Below are 16278 nucleotides of genomic sequence, written 5' to 3'. Positions count from 1 at the left end.
TACACAATATTGATATAACATTATTATTATTATTACTATTATTATTTTTATCATTATTATTATTATTATCATTATAAATAATTTAATTTAATGGGAATTTTCTTAATTTATTTGAATAATTTGTTCCAATACAAATTTAATTGACAAATTATGTAGTATTTGACATTGCCTTTGCACGTGAATTTCGAATGAAACAACTGAGAACGATTCAATCCAAATATAATGTTTTTGGTCATAGCATTAGTTCGTTTACATTACCAACTAAATTTACGAGTTTCACTCTGACATAATTTGTAGACGGGTGAATAGATTTTTTTTTTTTAAATGGAAAATAATAATAGGTCGTTTATTTATTGGTTCTCGATACTTTGCTGGATGAGACCATGTGATGTGTGTGACTTAACTCATTCACAACGAATAAACGACAGCTGACATGCTTCACGCGTGTCTGAGGACTGGCTCGTGGCCCCGAGCCTAGCCTTACACTTTTTCTTAGACATATTGGCCTAAGATGAACTGGACTGGCTAGTGTCCCCGAGCCTGGCCTTACACTCTTTCTCAGACATATTGGCCTAAGATCAACCAGAATAAAAATTACATTCCAATATAAGCCAACAATGTCGCATGCATTTCAATTTAGGTTCCTTGTAACAGTTATTGTTCTGAAAGGAAAAGTTCACGTCATGATAAGATTTGGTCATTCAGAAATTGATATTTTGACATAGGACAAGATAACTTTAGTATGATATGTGAGTGCACTAAATCCCCACATTCAAGCAGATTTACAATGACTCAAGCGTGTTCCTGTTTGAAACAAACACAATTTGATCATCCCCTGGACCTAGATTTAATATTTTCATGGAGTTATATTAAATTAAAATCACAGTTTTCTGTGCCAATATTCCCTGTAACCTTTGAATTTGTATTAAAATGTTTTAAAACAAATAGTTTTCCACAACGACGTCACGGATGCAAAACAAGTTGGCCACATAATGATTGTAAATGGTGTACGAATTCCAATGCCAAGAACATATCTCATTACTGTTGACCCAGCGGTGTGCCAGCAGACCTACTTAGCGGGCCCATTGACATTAAAGACAAGTAAACAGACCCTGCAATTGAGGCCAGTGGAGGGTGGAAGGTTGGCCATTGGTCAGAGAAATCTGCGAAGGCACGCTCTCCTCCCGCGTCGGACGTATTCTCTCTCTCTCTCTCTCTCTCTCTCTCTCTCTCTCTCTCTCTCTCTCTCTCTCTCTCTCTCTCTCTCTCTCTCTCTCTCTCTCTCCTTTGCTCGCCCCCACTTTTTCTTTCTCGCTATCTCTCCTCTCTGTCCGCCTAGTATGCACCAGTAGTGTTGAGCCGGTTGCCGCGCTGACGAACCCTGCCTTGCCCAAAGCGGCTGAAGATGTTGAGTCGGTGAGAGGAGCTGAAAGTGAAAAAAGAAGAAGCGCTACATATATTCGGATTGGTTGCTAGAAGAACAATGTCGAGAGTCGAGGGGCCTTCGAGAAGCTGTAGACTGGGATAGCCCGACCCTTTCTACTCGGAGTACTGGCTCTCATATTTTTGGACTCGGCGGACATTCCCGGTCGCGATGTGGAAATTATTCATCGTGCAAACATCTGCTCTGAAAGGTCATTAGACAGCAATTCTGCAACATCCCCAAAGGTTTGGTGTGGGCTCGCGCGTTTTCCGTTTACGTGCGTGCACGTGAGAGCGCCTGTGCGTGCGCATGAGTTTGTGTGCGCGCGTCGGTAGGTCACGATGAGTTTAGTGTCAGGCTTTCCTCATCATCCGGTCATGCACCACCACGACAGCCACCACTACTCCCTGCACGCGGCCGCAACGGGTCGGTGTCACGAGGACACGGGAGCGCCTCCTTATTTCACGAGCTGGCTTATTAGTCACGCGGATATGTCGCCCACAGAATACGGCCTCGCGCCGGGCTACAGCCCTGATTACCACGGCAACGGTGGCACAGGGGCCGTAGGTGGCCTCGATCCTCACCACCACCATCACCACTACGGACACGGTGCTTTGGTCCCCGGAGCTGGCGCTATCTCTGTTAATGGAGCCCAGGTGGGTATGCATCACCACCATGCACATCCACGAACAGTAAAGCGGAGACCTACTGCAAACCGGAAAGAGAGACGGCGGACTCAAAGTATCAACTCGGCTTTCGCGGAACTGAGGGAGTGTATCCCCAATGTCCCCGCCGACACTAAGCTGTCCAAGATCAAGACGCTTCGGCTGGCTACCAGCTACATCTCCTACCTGATGGACATCCTGGACAAGGACGGCCAGCACGGAGACACTCAGGCATTTAAGGCCGAGCTGAAGAAAACAGAGGCGCGGGAGGAGCGGAGGAAGCGGGACACGGTAAGTCGAAATATACATGACTGAAAAAATGCAGGGCTGAAAAGTTTCACGAACATGAATTTGCCTGGTCGTAAAATATAATGTCACGTGTTTGTCATACTTAACTGATTATACAGCTTTCAATTAGAAAAACAACCACTATAGTCTCGTCTAATATACAAAAACAGACTCAAACGATATGTTTGATGAAATCAAATAAGCGATGGGGGAAAAATGTTTTACACGCAGATGCAGATTCCGAGTTCTGACAAATCGCCAAGGAAAATGTAACAATAACAACCCTAAACTATAGCCTAGGTAAATAGCACAACAACAAAATGAATAAAAACAAGATTCACGGAAATAAGACAAACACGCACAGATAAAAAAAACTAAAATTAGGCTGTAAAAAAAAAAAAAAAACACTTAAAAAAAATCTATTCTCATTGACCTGAGTCAAACTAAAAGATGTTGTACACAATAAAGTTTGCTCGAAATGATCAAGCATAAGAGAGGAGCTGTGCCAGAAAATTGGTCTCCATTCACAGACAGCTTGGAGCCAAGTGACTCATTTCGAGCAAGGCTTTTCCGTATTTTTGTGTCTTCACATCTTTTTGGCCTGGTTCTGGTTTTTACCATACATATACGCACCGCTTAGGATTTATTTGTAAGACATTTAAACATTTTCCACGATATTGTTCCCTTTTTACCTGGGTTTTATTCGATCAAATATTTGTGAATAATACGTGCAGCAAAATGAACCGATGTGAGTTATATTATGCGTTATTGTCCGGAAGTCTAAATAGAGCCAAGATATGCCAATCCAATATTGAATCAAACGGTAGTAAAAAAAAATCACCACCACCACCAACAACGACATAGCATGGTATGGGCAAGAATTTATCAATTCCCGTGTCCTTGACGCAAATAGGAATTGTGGTTTCTGGCGCGTTACTGAATTCAAGCGACAAATTTCCCCCCTGTTCCATATTGGAATTACTGGAATGGGGATGTTGTCCGGCATGTTAAAAACTGATAACACTCGTTGGCTGCAGCTCTGCAAGCAAAAACATATATAGTGCCAAAAATCATGTAGGCCTAAAGAAGATTCCTCGGACAGAAAATTGATACCTCAGATCATGAAAGGTGATTTGAATGTGATCAGCAGTAATGCTCCGTTTAATTTGTGGCACCATTAAGAATCAAGGGGTTAGCACTTGAATGACTTCAGAATTACACTAAATGGCCGACCCCTTACGCTTTCCAATAAAGCGAAAATCGAAGCATTGTTTGCGTGTCTGTGTGACCGCGCAGCGCGTGCGTATATATATATATATATATATATATATATATATATATATATATATATATATATATATATATATATATATATATGTATGTATGTATGTATATATATATATATATATATATATATATATATATATATATATATATATATATATATATATATATATATATATATACATACATACATACATATATATATATATACACACACATATATATATACACACACATATACATACACACGCGCTTACACACAGACAAGCAAACAGTGTGGTATGCAATGGGCATCCGTTTAAATGTAAACCGTTTATTAGGGAATGAACATTATAATATCAGTGTGAAGTTTCTTAAGTGCAAAACTGAAAATCATTTGAAACATGCCAGGGAATTCGAGATTTCGTACAGTTTATTGCTTGGTGGGTTGGACTTGGAGCGATAGGGCTTACAGCTTCAGCAGCTATTTCTTTAACCCTAATGAATGTGATGAAAACTGTTGAAATGAACACTGCGATCTAAAGACAACTCCTCTGGTGAAATGAGCTGACATAAAATAAGGATTACAATTGTATATAGAAAGAGACTTCTTGTGACTGTAACAGAGCACGAAAAATGCAACATAATGTCAATTTACGATTACATTTGAAAAACGTTTTTCTATTTTTACAATTTTGGAGATTTTTAATGTCGCGTAATCACAGGAATGTGGCTGTACCAGAGCTTCAATCACTGCAGTAACGCTGAATAAAAATGATTTTCTCTGGGTAATTCACCTCCGCCAAACTGCTTTATTTTACAATGGAAACCTCAACATGATGGGGGCAACGTGAGTAAATTTTACAACGAATTTGAATTCGGATTGTATTTATTTTGCAATTTATGAAGGACATATGTCGTTTACAACATTTAAATAAATGTTTTGGCATATTTACTATTGTTGCGCGCACATCCAGATTTACTGGATGGCGCCCAGTATTGATTATTTTTGTTGTCGAAGTTATGGTTGAAATAAACGGACCTAGTGATCCGTAAGATAGGGGCAATTAAGCCGGATCATATCATATCATATCATATCATATCATATCATATCATATCATAATTATATAAAAATAATATAATGCAAGAAAACCGATATTGTCATATTGCTTGATTCTACACGTGCGAGACATGGATATATTTTTTTTACTGAGTGTAGCTACTATCAACATTATCACATTTTAATTTATTGAGTAATGAGTTTGACAATCCGTATTGTGTATAATCGTATTTTCAAATAATGCTTAAATTAAAAGTTAAATTAAAAGAAGACTCCAAAATAGTACATCGACAGTACCGATTCTGTTTCCCTCAAGGACAAATTCATGTTCTCGCAACAATTTTTTGTCTGCAGGTGGATGTCCCCAAGATGGCGTCATCGTCTTCTTGCTCGTCGTCGTCCTCATTGTCACTGGGAGACAAGAAGACTAAAGGGAGGACAGGATGGCCCCAGCACGTCTGGGCTCTGGAACTCAAGCAGTAACTTCCACCCTGAAGGTCAATTGCACCCCGTTCCCCTCTGCTCTGTCTTCGGCAGTGGGACGATCATGGTGCTCTTAGATGAATTATATTATCATCGCCTTTTGTCCAGTATAGACCTCGGGCCACACACATCACTTCCTCACAAGGAAAATGAATAAATAGACCCCGTAAAAAATTATGGAGGTTTATCCCTGGAGGGGTGGTTACCTGCTGTTTGCTATCATTTTCGACCTGCAAAATCCTTAAATTGTTACCTCAGTTAACAAATAAACGAAACACTGCAACAGGATATTTAAATGGTAATACTGACTGCATTGCCAACGTCAGTAGGCTACATTAGCGCGTCAGGTTTGTGGAGGTTAAACCGTGGACAGCGTTTCTGCATGTCAATGGATTTTCTGAATTTTAATAGATGGTTTATTAGCAGCATGGGATGGCAGAAAAAAACCCTTGAGTTTTGTTCTCTTTTAATTAATGAAAATAAACACAAGTAGACTACCTGAAGATATTAGAACCACTCGTCCTTTGGGCCACAAATTTAATCCCACACATTCTGTACAAATGAGAAGTCAGTTTGCAGCTTTATTTAACTCGATATACGTATTTATGTGCAATGTGGCCTTTTGGAAGAGCCAAAGTGCCACTCGACTGAAGCCAAAAGACATAATATTTCTTAGTACACGCCGCAGTGTTTGTGTCGTTGTAGTGTCGACCTGCAGATGTTTTGTCTCTCTGGCTCTTTCTGGGCTGGGGTGTATATAGTTTACATGTTGAGACGTCACTGTGATGATAAGGTGTCCGTGTTGTGAAGTGAAGAACGTGGTGGGAATGTAAATAATGCTAATTATGAAATGTAATCTGTGTTTTGAATTTAATAAACCACCACCTGTTTACATGGAAAGTGATGAAATCTGAGCTCTTTTTACCCTTAGCTGCCGTTTGACTGTTAAACCCTGCCTTGAAAAAAGATAGGAAATTTGGATTTAAAAAAATAAAAATTACAACACCGTGAGGACACGAAAAGGCTTCTTATTAAGTAAATTTCACTGTGTGTACTACAACCAGGATTTAAAAAAAAAAAGAACTCTGGAGCAAGCGTGATATGTGGTCGTCACGTTAACTATATTGAGTAAACCCTCCTTCAAGTTTGACCGTTCGGAAATTCAGTGCGTTGCTTGATTTTGTCATTCGGAAATTCCGAGTGCACCAAAAACTGGCTGCCAGTGCATACAGTCACTGCTCCGACTGGAGACACGGTGTGCTGTTGCTGGTGCCTTAAGAAATTGATGGAAGCGGAGCCCGTGCAGTTTTCCTCTCAGAGCACACCAACTCGCAGTGTCGTGCACTGGCGTCGGTGCGAATTTCTGAACGTGCCCGAGGTGTTAGCAAAAAGAGAGAAAAAGAAGAAAAAAAGAAAATAAATCCAAATTTATTAATTTTCACAGACAAAGAAAGTTTAAATTTATCATAGTGTTAGCAGTGTTGAGCATATGATGTGTACCCACTTCTCCCGTCCCCAGGATAACCAGAGCCGTGATTTACTCGTTTCAAGGCAGAGTTTTTGTTGTTGCTGTATTTATTAAACTCAGTTCTAAAGATATTTACTATATGTATTTTCAGTGTGCAGAAATGTAATCCCAGGTACTATATCCTCAACCCATGCGTTAGGGTAAAGCAGGGTCTGAAAACGGCTAGCACTGAATTAAAGACCTTATAATGACAGTTTATTTAAGGTTGAATTAACACAACATACCTGACTGCATTATTAGACATTATCTCCCATTTTAAATGTAAGTCTTAAATTCACTATCACAAATATAGCTCTTTTGTCTTAAAGAGTGCTGTTGGCATGAAATTGCTGCTGTAGTATAGTCTTACTCGGTAAAAAATGTCAGTCTTAAATTCACTATCACAAATACAGCCCTTTTGTCTTAAAGAGTGCTGTTCGTATGCAATTGCTGCTGTAGTATAGTCTTGCTCTGCAAAAAATAAGGCGAATAAAGAATCTTATAGAAAATAACTAGTTTGCCAAATGTCAGTCAGTAGAAACAGAAATGAATCAGTATGAAATAACAGTTTTGTTTTTTATATACTTTTTGTAACCCTGCACTCTCATTACGCTGCTATTAAGCTATACAATGTCAAGAATTACCATGGTTCACCATGATTAAAAACATCATTCACATTTTGTGTTAATCTTGGAAAACACTTGATCTGTTTTCAATTTAAAAATGAGACGCCCAAACTAAAGCATCTGTCTTAACGACATCTGTTAGAAAGTTTGGTTACTTTGTGAACCCCTTCATCATCTTTAATTCAAAGTTAATATGCAGCATAATGATACCTATATGAATGTCCTTAGCCAAATTAGTGGTAGGATTTTATAAGTATTAATTAAAAAAAATGAATACCATCTTTGAATACATCCATCAGACAATGCTTAGAAATGGTTTCATTTTCATGTTTTATAGTGCTATATTTTGTTTTCACATGTTGTCCTTTGTGAGAATGTGGGTTGAAAGACGGTATTTGTTTCTAACAAAACGTGGAATAAACACAGTGATGGCGCAACAATAGCAAGTCTTTGAGCAGATCGTTGAATGGCAATGGATAACGGATACATTTTATTGGGCTAAAAAAATCACCTTATGTTAAATATCCTATAACATTGTATGATTTCTTTAGTTCTGACAGTCAAAATCTGAAAAAGAGAAACTAAATCTGGCACAGCTCGAGCATTGCATACATTGATTTGTAGAACTTCAATTCTTGAATCTTGCCGCTGATCATGTGTCATCAGTGCAAGGGCTGAAGTGGTTACTTTACTTCTTGTCAAATTATAACGTGTAAATTTGTGAATGGGCTCTTGTTTGAAGCATTGTGAGAACTTGATACACAATGAGCTAGCATTCCATTTTTATATCAAAACTGAGATAATTCAGGAAGCGGATGAATATTCATTTTATAGCCCAACTGCTGGTAATTTAAAGAACAGGTTTATTTGACTGGATGACTGTTAGTATTTTTTCATAGTCTGCCAATCATGTAGTTCTTATACCAACGTTTTTGATTTCTTATTTACAGCTGTGTTCACTTTTACAGGCGCATCTGGATAAACGATATGGCATCTCAATCAAAGACAGGCATTTTGAGAACCTTCTCTTGGCCAAACTGCTGGATAATCTGTGAATTGATTAAGAATATGTCCTACTGTCTCTCAAAACAACAAGAATACCTAGAAGTAGAACATAAAACAATGTTCGTTTCCTGGTTGTCTCGTCATTGTATCTGATGGAGCTGTCAATCAATCACCTATTGATAAGGGCTTATTTGCCAACCGAGTTGGTATGTTGATAGAGAGAGACAAGAAAAAAAAAGTAGAAAGTTTGAGAGGCTTTTTCATATCCTGACAAAGACTGACGTGGGACATAATGGCTAAAGTTAGACTGCAGAACATAAAATTGGTGCAAGAACTGGCGTCAGGAACCTTTGAATGACCTTTGAATGACCCCCTTTGGCAGAATATTTTTCCATTTGATGGTTGTGCCTTTGGATAATTTACACAATTATTATGGAAAACAAACAAATGAGTATTTTCACTCTTGGCTAGTGTGTTGTTTTATTTGGGGGTATTTTTATTCAGTTTCTCAGCAAAAAAGTTGGGAATCAATGTCTTTGGCCGGGAATGGTGTATTGTATCCATTTAAAATGAGTTTTAAATTGGATTTCTGTTTATAACAACTCAGTTGTCCTTATTCCTCAATATTTAAACCAAACTTGGTGTCAAACTTGCAGCACAGAATGATGTTTTGTAGCCCCCTAGATGCCTTTTTTTTTTTTTTTTTTTGCAATGTTGTTGGCCTTTTTTTTTTATTGTTGTCCCTTATGAGCAATCATAGCTTAGGTTCATGAAAGTTTTCAGCGAAACTGAATTCTGAAGTGACGCCAAAATGGAGGGAAATATATATCCTGCCACCCAACCCGTCAGATCACCTGCCATGACAACAAAGGTTAAACAGTCAATTTCCAGAATAACAATAGACAATTTATTTATTTATCTATTTATCTATTTATCTATTTATTTATTGCTTGTTTGTTTGTTTGTTTGTTTGTTTGTTTGTTTGTTTGTTTGTTTGTTTGTTTGTATTTAGCACACTGGTACCTTGACATGTCTTGAATGCCCAGTGAAGGTTTTGGTACTCAAGAAATTGTCATTACTAGTGATGTGTGATGTGAAAAATGTATGATGTATGATATGAAAAATTTCAATCGATACAGAAAATAGATAATTTCTTGTTTTGTATGACCAATACAGAAAACTGATTTATTTATTTTTCTATACTACAAATATATCTGTTGTTGCATCTTAAAACAAAACATCTTAAAACCATTTCAATCCTGCTTCTGAATGTAGTAGGGTTAGAGGATGACAGTGTAGAAAATATAAGTATTTGATCCCTACACTGTTTTTCAAAATTTTTATACTGAAAAATGAATGGAGAGTTTCAGATTTTTTATGACAACTCCATCTTAACTGTGATAGAAACATTATAAAAACACATATGAGAAAAATTTATGGAATGAAAAATAAAAATGAATTTGCATTACGTACGTAATTTGCAATATGTAAGTATTCAACCCCCTAACAAAACATGATTGAATATTTGGTGGGAAAAACCTTGCTGGCAAACACAGAAGTCGGATATTTCTTGCAGTTGCTTACTGAGTTGGCACACACATCGGGAATACATTTTGTACATCTCCAAATCGTGGAGATTTTGAGCATGATGTTTGGAAACCTGATGCATCGGCTATCACCATTCTATTTACAGAACAGAAAATGGATGGATGGATGGTCAGGAGATTGGCTCGGCCATTCCATGACTTTCATATGCCTCTTATGGACCCACTCCTTTATTTCTGTGGCTGTATGACTTGGATTATTGTTATGCTTTAAGACTTATCTGTGAGACCCATTTTCAGGGTCTTGATGGAGGACAGGAGGTTGTCACACAGGCCCTGATATGCCTGGGCTGATGTGCCCCAAATCTCAACTAATCTTTCACGCTGACATCATCGAATGAGTGCAGAATCAGATATATCTATATATAATATGGATTATAATCCGTCCGTCGGATGGTAAATCCATCCATCCATCCATCCATCCATCCATCCATCCATCCATCCATCCATCCATCCATCCATCCATGAGACGTTAAATATTTGGGGGTAGCTATAGTTTAAAGTTGGAACGGGTTGAATTAGTTGAAAAATGTAGAAATTAGAAGGGAAAAATGAAATTATGGAGAATTTGGCGTGAATGTCAAAATTGAAAATTTTGAATTTTTGTTAAGGGGGAAGTTGTGGAATAGGTAGGCAAAAGATGAACAATTGAAAATTGGATCGGGTTGAATCGGTTGAAAAATGTAGAAATTAGAGTTGAAAAACGACATTTTTGAGAATTTGGCCTGAATTTCAAAATTGAAAATTTTGAATTTTTGGTAAGTGGGAAGTTGTGGAATAGGTAAGAGAAAGATGAACAGTTGAAAGTCTGAACGGGTTGAATCGGTTGAAAAATGTAGAAATTACAAGGGTAAAACGAAATTTTGTGAAATTTTGCGGAAATTTTAAACATGAAAACGTGAAATTTTTGGCAATTTTAGGAATGATGAAAACCTTCCCCAATGTTATCTGAATGTGCTGAATGATGTGAATTTCGAACTGGAATGATGTAAATGTGAAATGATGAATGTGCCATTAAGGATGAATGGGGAAAAATTTGCCGTAAATTTGCGAATTTTGCAAAAACGGAAATTTTTTGAAATGAGAGAAATGCAAGCGCTCATGTCGTGAATATTTGGAATACGTCAAAAGTGGAATGGAGTGAATCGGATGAATTACGTGGAAGGAGTAGCGCGTCAAAAAAGAGGAGTAAATGGTGTCGAATAACATAAGTGTAAAGGCCTTCGCCTTCACACTAATTTGATACTTACACTTGAAAAGATATAGTTTTTGGCACAGGGGCAGGAATTTTACAGAAAGTCACCAGTTTCCCACTAGATTGGTCAAACTACAATGAATTGTGGGTAATATACAGTCATCCCACTTTGCGCTTCACCTTTAGCGGCTTCACTATATCGTGGGATTTGTGGCCCCCTATTGGGGGCCACAGGGCCCACAGGCCCCCTTTGGGGGCCGCAGGGGACCAGGGGCAACGCCCTGGAGGGGGCTCAGGGGGAAAAGCTCCCTGGAAACTCCTGGATTTTGACAGTATAGCAACCCTATAACCATTAATTTCATCACTCAATTTCAACAGTTTTGTTAAAAAAAATATTCCTGCTTGGTGGGCTACCAAGGTAAATATAATACATCAAAATGATCACTGAAGATTTATTCTTTAACGATATCATGACAATAGCCTAACATTAGCTTACATGTAACATCATTTTTTTAATTTTTTTTTATTTATGTGCTCCTTAATGTTCGAATCGCCGCGACCTCCATAGCTTATCACATCTTGACAAAGAATGCACAAAACCTTCCCCGGGTCATCTAATTTACGGATATGTTCCGTCAGGCAGGTGGTTACGGACTGTGTTCCGATTTGTAAGATGACGCTGCTCTCGAGCCATGCCCATCTGAAGCAGTTCCTGATCCTGTTCGACTTGTCTATTTCCCTGGCACGATCGTCGTCTTTTTTGTCTAAAACAGTGGTTCCCAAAGTGGGCAGTACCGCCCCCTGGGGGCGGTGGAAAGATCTGGGGGGGCGGTGAGGACGAAGGGGGAGGTAGGGGGGCGGCAGTCCGAAGTCGAAGTCAGAAATTGAAGGGGGCGGTAGGGGGGCGGCAGTCCGAAGTCTATGTAGTCACTACATAGACAGCATAGACTACAAAAGCAAAAACTCAGGTTTGTAATTTCAAGCTTGTAATGTTCAGAATTTTATCTTATAATAAAAACCGCATTCTGGCGGTCAACATCATCTTGAGTTCAAGTCAACATGAAATTGGGGATTCACCAGAATCAGAACAACAGTGTTGTGTTGTGTTGTGTTGTGTTGTGTTGAGCTGGTTAGGGTGGTGCATTCACTGATATATATTGTTACGAATGTACATATATGACTTTGTACCTGTGTGTGCATGTGTGTGTGCATATATGCGTGTTCGCGCGTGTGTCATTGTGTGGGTGGCGAGGGTGGCGTGCCTTAGATCACGTCCGCCACCATTTTCTGTGAGTAAATGGAAGAAAATGTTTATTTACCATTCTATGTTGCTGAAACAGTTAAAACTGCTAAAAAATAAATTGGTTCACAAATACACTTTTGTGTTTGACTTTTCTCTTTTCAAATTGCAGCATACCAAATCTTGGGGGGGCGCTAGGAATTCACTGGGGAGCCAAGGGGGCGCTAGCCTGAAAAAGTTTGGGAACCACTGGTCTAAAACCTTTACCATGCTGGCTAAAAATTTTGCTAATTAGGCAAATGAGTAGGCAAATGATGTGACGAAAGTAGCGCCAAAATGCTGCCGAAAATAAGGCAGCTGTTGTCGCAATACTGCTGCCACCCCCCACACCATATATAAAAATGTTCTCAACGGATCTACATGATTCACGAAAATGCTACTTCCGACGGGAAAAAAAACACGGAAATCCGCGGATCCGCGGAAGATTCTCATCCCTGAAATTGTGGAAATTAGTACAAGGTGCAGAATATTCCCTTTAGATCATTGGTCCTTAACCTGGGTTCGATCGAACTCTCGGGGTTCGGTGAGTCACATTATTGTGACAGAGTCCCGATGTACTTTCCAAAATTTAAGTGGACCTAAGTGCGCAGGGAGCTTAATTTTGTCCGATCGCGCAACTGCAGCACACCGTCGAACGTGCAACAGTAGCGCGTCGCCGACCACGCAACTGCACCGCGCTGGTCGCATTATTGTGACAGAGCCGTCGCTAAAATTTAGAAAACATTAAAATAAGTCCTGATGTACTTTCCAAAATTTAAGTGGACCTCAGTGCGTAGGGAGCTTAATTTAGTCCGATCGCGCAACCGCAGCGCGCCCGGCGCTCACTGTCGCATTGCTTTAAGAGCGTCTTTGTGTTTTAGGATGGCTTCACTTGCTTTCTTTGGAGGCATGATTAGAGGTTAATACAATCCTCAAAGTAACGAAAATACAATAACAACGGAGTCAGTCGGCATCCGGGCCGCGCGGTCGGGTTTTCTCGGGTCCTCCCGGCTCATCTCGCGAGGTTCGACCTCCGAATTTTGTTCCACAACCGAAGCAAAAAAAATCTCGAATTTTTTGTTCGAATTCCGATTTGTTCGAGAACTAGGACGTTCGAAAACCGAGGTTTGACTGTAAAATAAATAGATGCAGCTCACTGACAAATGCCGCTATTTGAGCTAATTTTAGAACAGTCCTGCGGGCGACTCATGTGGTCCTCACGGGCGACCTGGTGCCTGCGGACATCGTGTTGGTGACCCCTGTTCTAGAACGTATCTCCCGCCATAAACGAGGGATCACTGTACTTCAGCTGAGAGGTCATCAGTGCGGAGTCAGCCGGTGTGGCACAAGGACTTAAAAGTACGGGGCGATGGTGTACTTTAAATTAGACACCCTATGCACTTGCACCCTCAACTGGAAAGCACAATTGAGTGGCACAAGAGTGGATTTTGCAATGTTTTTTTTTTTAAATGCTTCGTATCAACAATTGTAAGTGTTGTAAGAATGAAGCAGTTGAATGTTTAACCCAGTGGTTCTTAACCTGGGTTCGATCGAACCCTGAGAGTTCGGTGAGTCAGTCTCAGGGGTTCGGCAGAGCCTCTTCTGCAGGGGACCGAACACACCTGATTTATCGTGTAAATTCGTGATGATACATATCTGAACTGGCCTCGCAAAGCCAACAGCAGAAGTCATGCTGATTTGCAGGTATGTAGTATTTTTTTTAGTTCATGCATTGTGTTGGTTTTGTTCTTTGAACAATGGGATTTCCATGCACAGCTCATTTTGTGCGCCAGTGAAAACATTGATGTCTTGAATTTGAAAAAAAAACAACTTTATTTTTCACCAAAGAGAGGTATATATGAAAATGGTGGGGTTCGGTACTGCCAAAAAGGTTAAGAACCATTGGTTTAGCCCAGGTATGGGCAAACTACGGCCCGCGGGCCACATCCGGCCCACGGGACCGTTTAATCCGGCCCGCCAACCCTAAATAAATTGTATTATTAAACTTTTTTTTTTTTCGGTCATTTTGCCTGCAATGACTGCGTTTCCCCAGTAGATGGGGAACCACTCGCCTGCGCATTTACTACCGGAAGCCGTGTCAGAAAGCTCGGTGCACACTCACAAGTGCGTGTACGTACTCAGTAGTACGGAAATGGCGCACTCGCGCTCTATTTGTCTCAGGGCCGAATTTAGACTGTGGGCTGTGCAGACAGCATTCTTGTAATTTGCGCGCCTAGCTTTCGGATACAGTTTTACGCTAAAGCCACGCACGCACAAACCTTCCCCTGAGTCGCCCAAGGAAAAGCAAGGTGGACACTGAGTGCCGAGTGTTTAAAAAGAGTGGCCAATTTGGCTCGATGTACGCGACGTGATGTTCAGCCACATGAACATCAACATCAACCCGTCACAGATATAGGTAAACGGACCAACAAGAATTGCCTCCTAAGAATTGCCACAACAAATTTTACTCCAGACTATGACACACTAGCAAAAAAATGGAGACCAACAACACTGTTCCCACTGAAAATGAAGGGGAGGCTTTCAAGTTTGTTGTAAAAAAATGCATTTTGAATATGAGCTGTACAAATACCAGGGATTGAAACTAGCGACCATTCTCATTTTCAAACAATGCAGGATGCTCAAGGACATTGATGCACCACCTGTTTGTGACTAATCTTAACCTGTGAAGTTCTTAAGGCTTACTTTAAGGAAGTGTTTCCCGTTTCCTCACCTCTGTTACCAGGTGTTTGTGAGTTAAAACCCTGCTCTGATTTTGAGATACCCCTCACCGTGTTGCCGTTTTGATTACTTTATTTGGATGTATGCTTTCACCGATTCTTCAAGATTATATATTTGGTCAGAATGTTTGCCGTTTGATGTGATCTCATAAGATAAACATACATCTTTCATTAATCTGACCTGCAGGCACTGAAGTGATGGAGACTGTTATTCATAATAACAGTGTCATATTTTATGAGAATCACTGATAGCAGTTTTTTAGGGATGTTTTTTTTTTTAATGTTGTTAATAAATGCATTTGTTTTCCAAAAACTTTTTTTGAATATCCATGCGTTACTACCTACTAAAGGCCCAAATCTTTTATGCAATGACCTTTACAGGTCGTTTATATTACTTCACACAAACACTACATCCAACTGCTCCTGGTTCGGCCCCCCGGTCAAAATTTAGAACCCAATTCGGCCCGCAAGTCAAAAAGTTTGCCCACCCCTGGTTTAGCCTAATCATTCTGTAGTATGTTTTTGTTTTCTAAATGAGATTATCTTTTTGCTATTAGATTATTCCTTTTGCATTGACTCGACCCTAACAATGAATAATCTGCCTTCCGAATAAGATGGTGAGGAGAGCGAGCTCTGTCCTGGGCTGTCCCCTGGACTCCATTGAGGTTGTGGGTGAGAGGAGGACGTTAATTAAGCTGAAATCCATCATGAACAACACCTCTCACCCCCTCCATGACATTGTGCGGTCCCTGAGCAGCTCCTTTAGCAGCAGACTATTACACCCACGGTGTAGGAAGGAACGATTCCGCAGGTCCTTCATTCCCTCTGCTGTCAGACTCTACAACATGCCTGGCACCTGATATAATTGTGTTTCGTCTCTACTAGCGGCACTTGTCTTTGTCCTTGTCTGTTATTTATCCTTTTTTTGAAATTTTGGCACTTGTATTCTTGCACTCGTATGCGCTGCTGTGACAAGTAAATGTCCCCCCTGTGGAATGAATAAAGTTCTATCATCTTCATCATTATCATTCTTTATAGTCAACTCGCCACTCAATTTGAATTACCGCATATTTGTGCACAGCACTAATACAGACACACCACACAAACACACTTACTTATGCGCTACTGCCATTTTTTAAATA

General features: G+C 39.8%; 1 protein-coding gene across 1 annotated transcript; it reads left to right on the top strand.

Annotated features, from left to right (window-relative positions):
- Positions 1 to 1302: 1302 nt before the first annotated feature.
- hand2 (heart and neural crest derivatives expressed 2) lies at positions 1303 to 8693 on the top strand. Its single transcript, XM_049721586.2, has 2 exons — positions 1303 to 2379; positions 5054 to 8693. The coding sequence occupies exons 1-2, from the start codon at positions 1765 to 1767 to the stop codon at positions 5180 to 5182; spliced, it is 744 nt and encodes a 247-aa protein (XP_049577543.1). The 5' UTR covers positions 1303 to 1764; the 3' UTR covers positions 5183 to 8693.
- The last annotated feature ends 7585 nt before the right edge of the window (positions 8694 to 16278 follow it).

Source organism: Syngnathus scovelli, chromosome 5, assembly GCF_024217435.2.
Source record: "Syngnathus scovelli strain Florida chromosome 5, RoL_Ssco_1.2, whole genome shotgun sequence".
NCBI classification, from domain to species: domain Eukaryota; kingdom Metazoa; phylum Chordata; class Actinopteri; order Syngnathiformes; family Syngnathidae; genus Syngnathus; species Syngnathus scovelli.
Note: the sequence above shows the minus strand (reverse complement) of the source record. Positions and strands in the feature narration are given on the sequence as shown.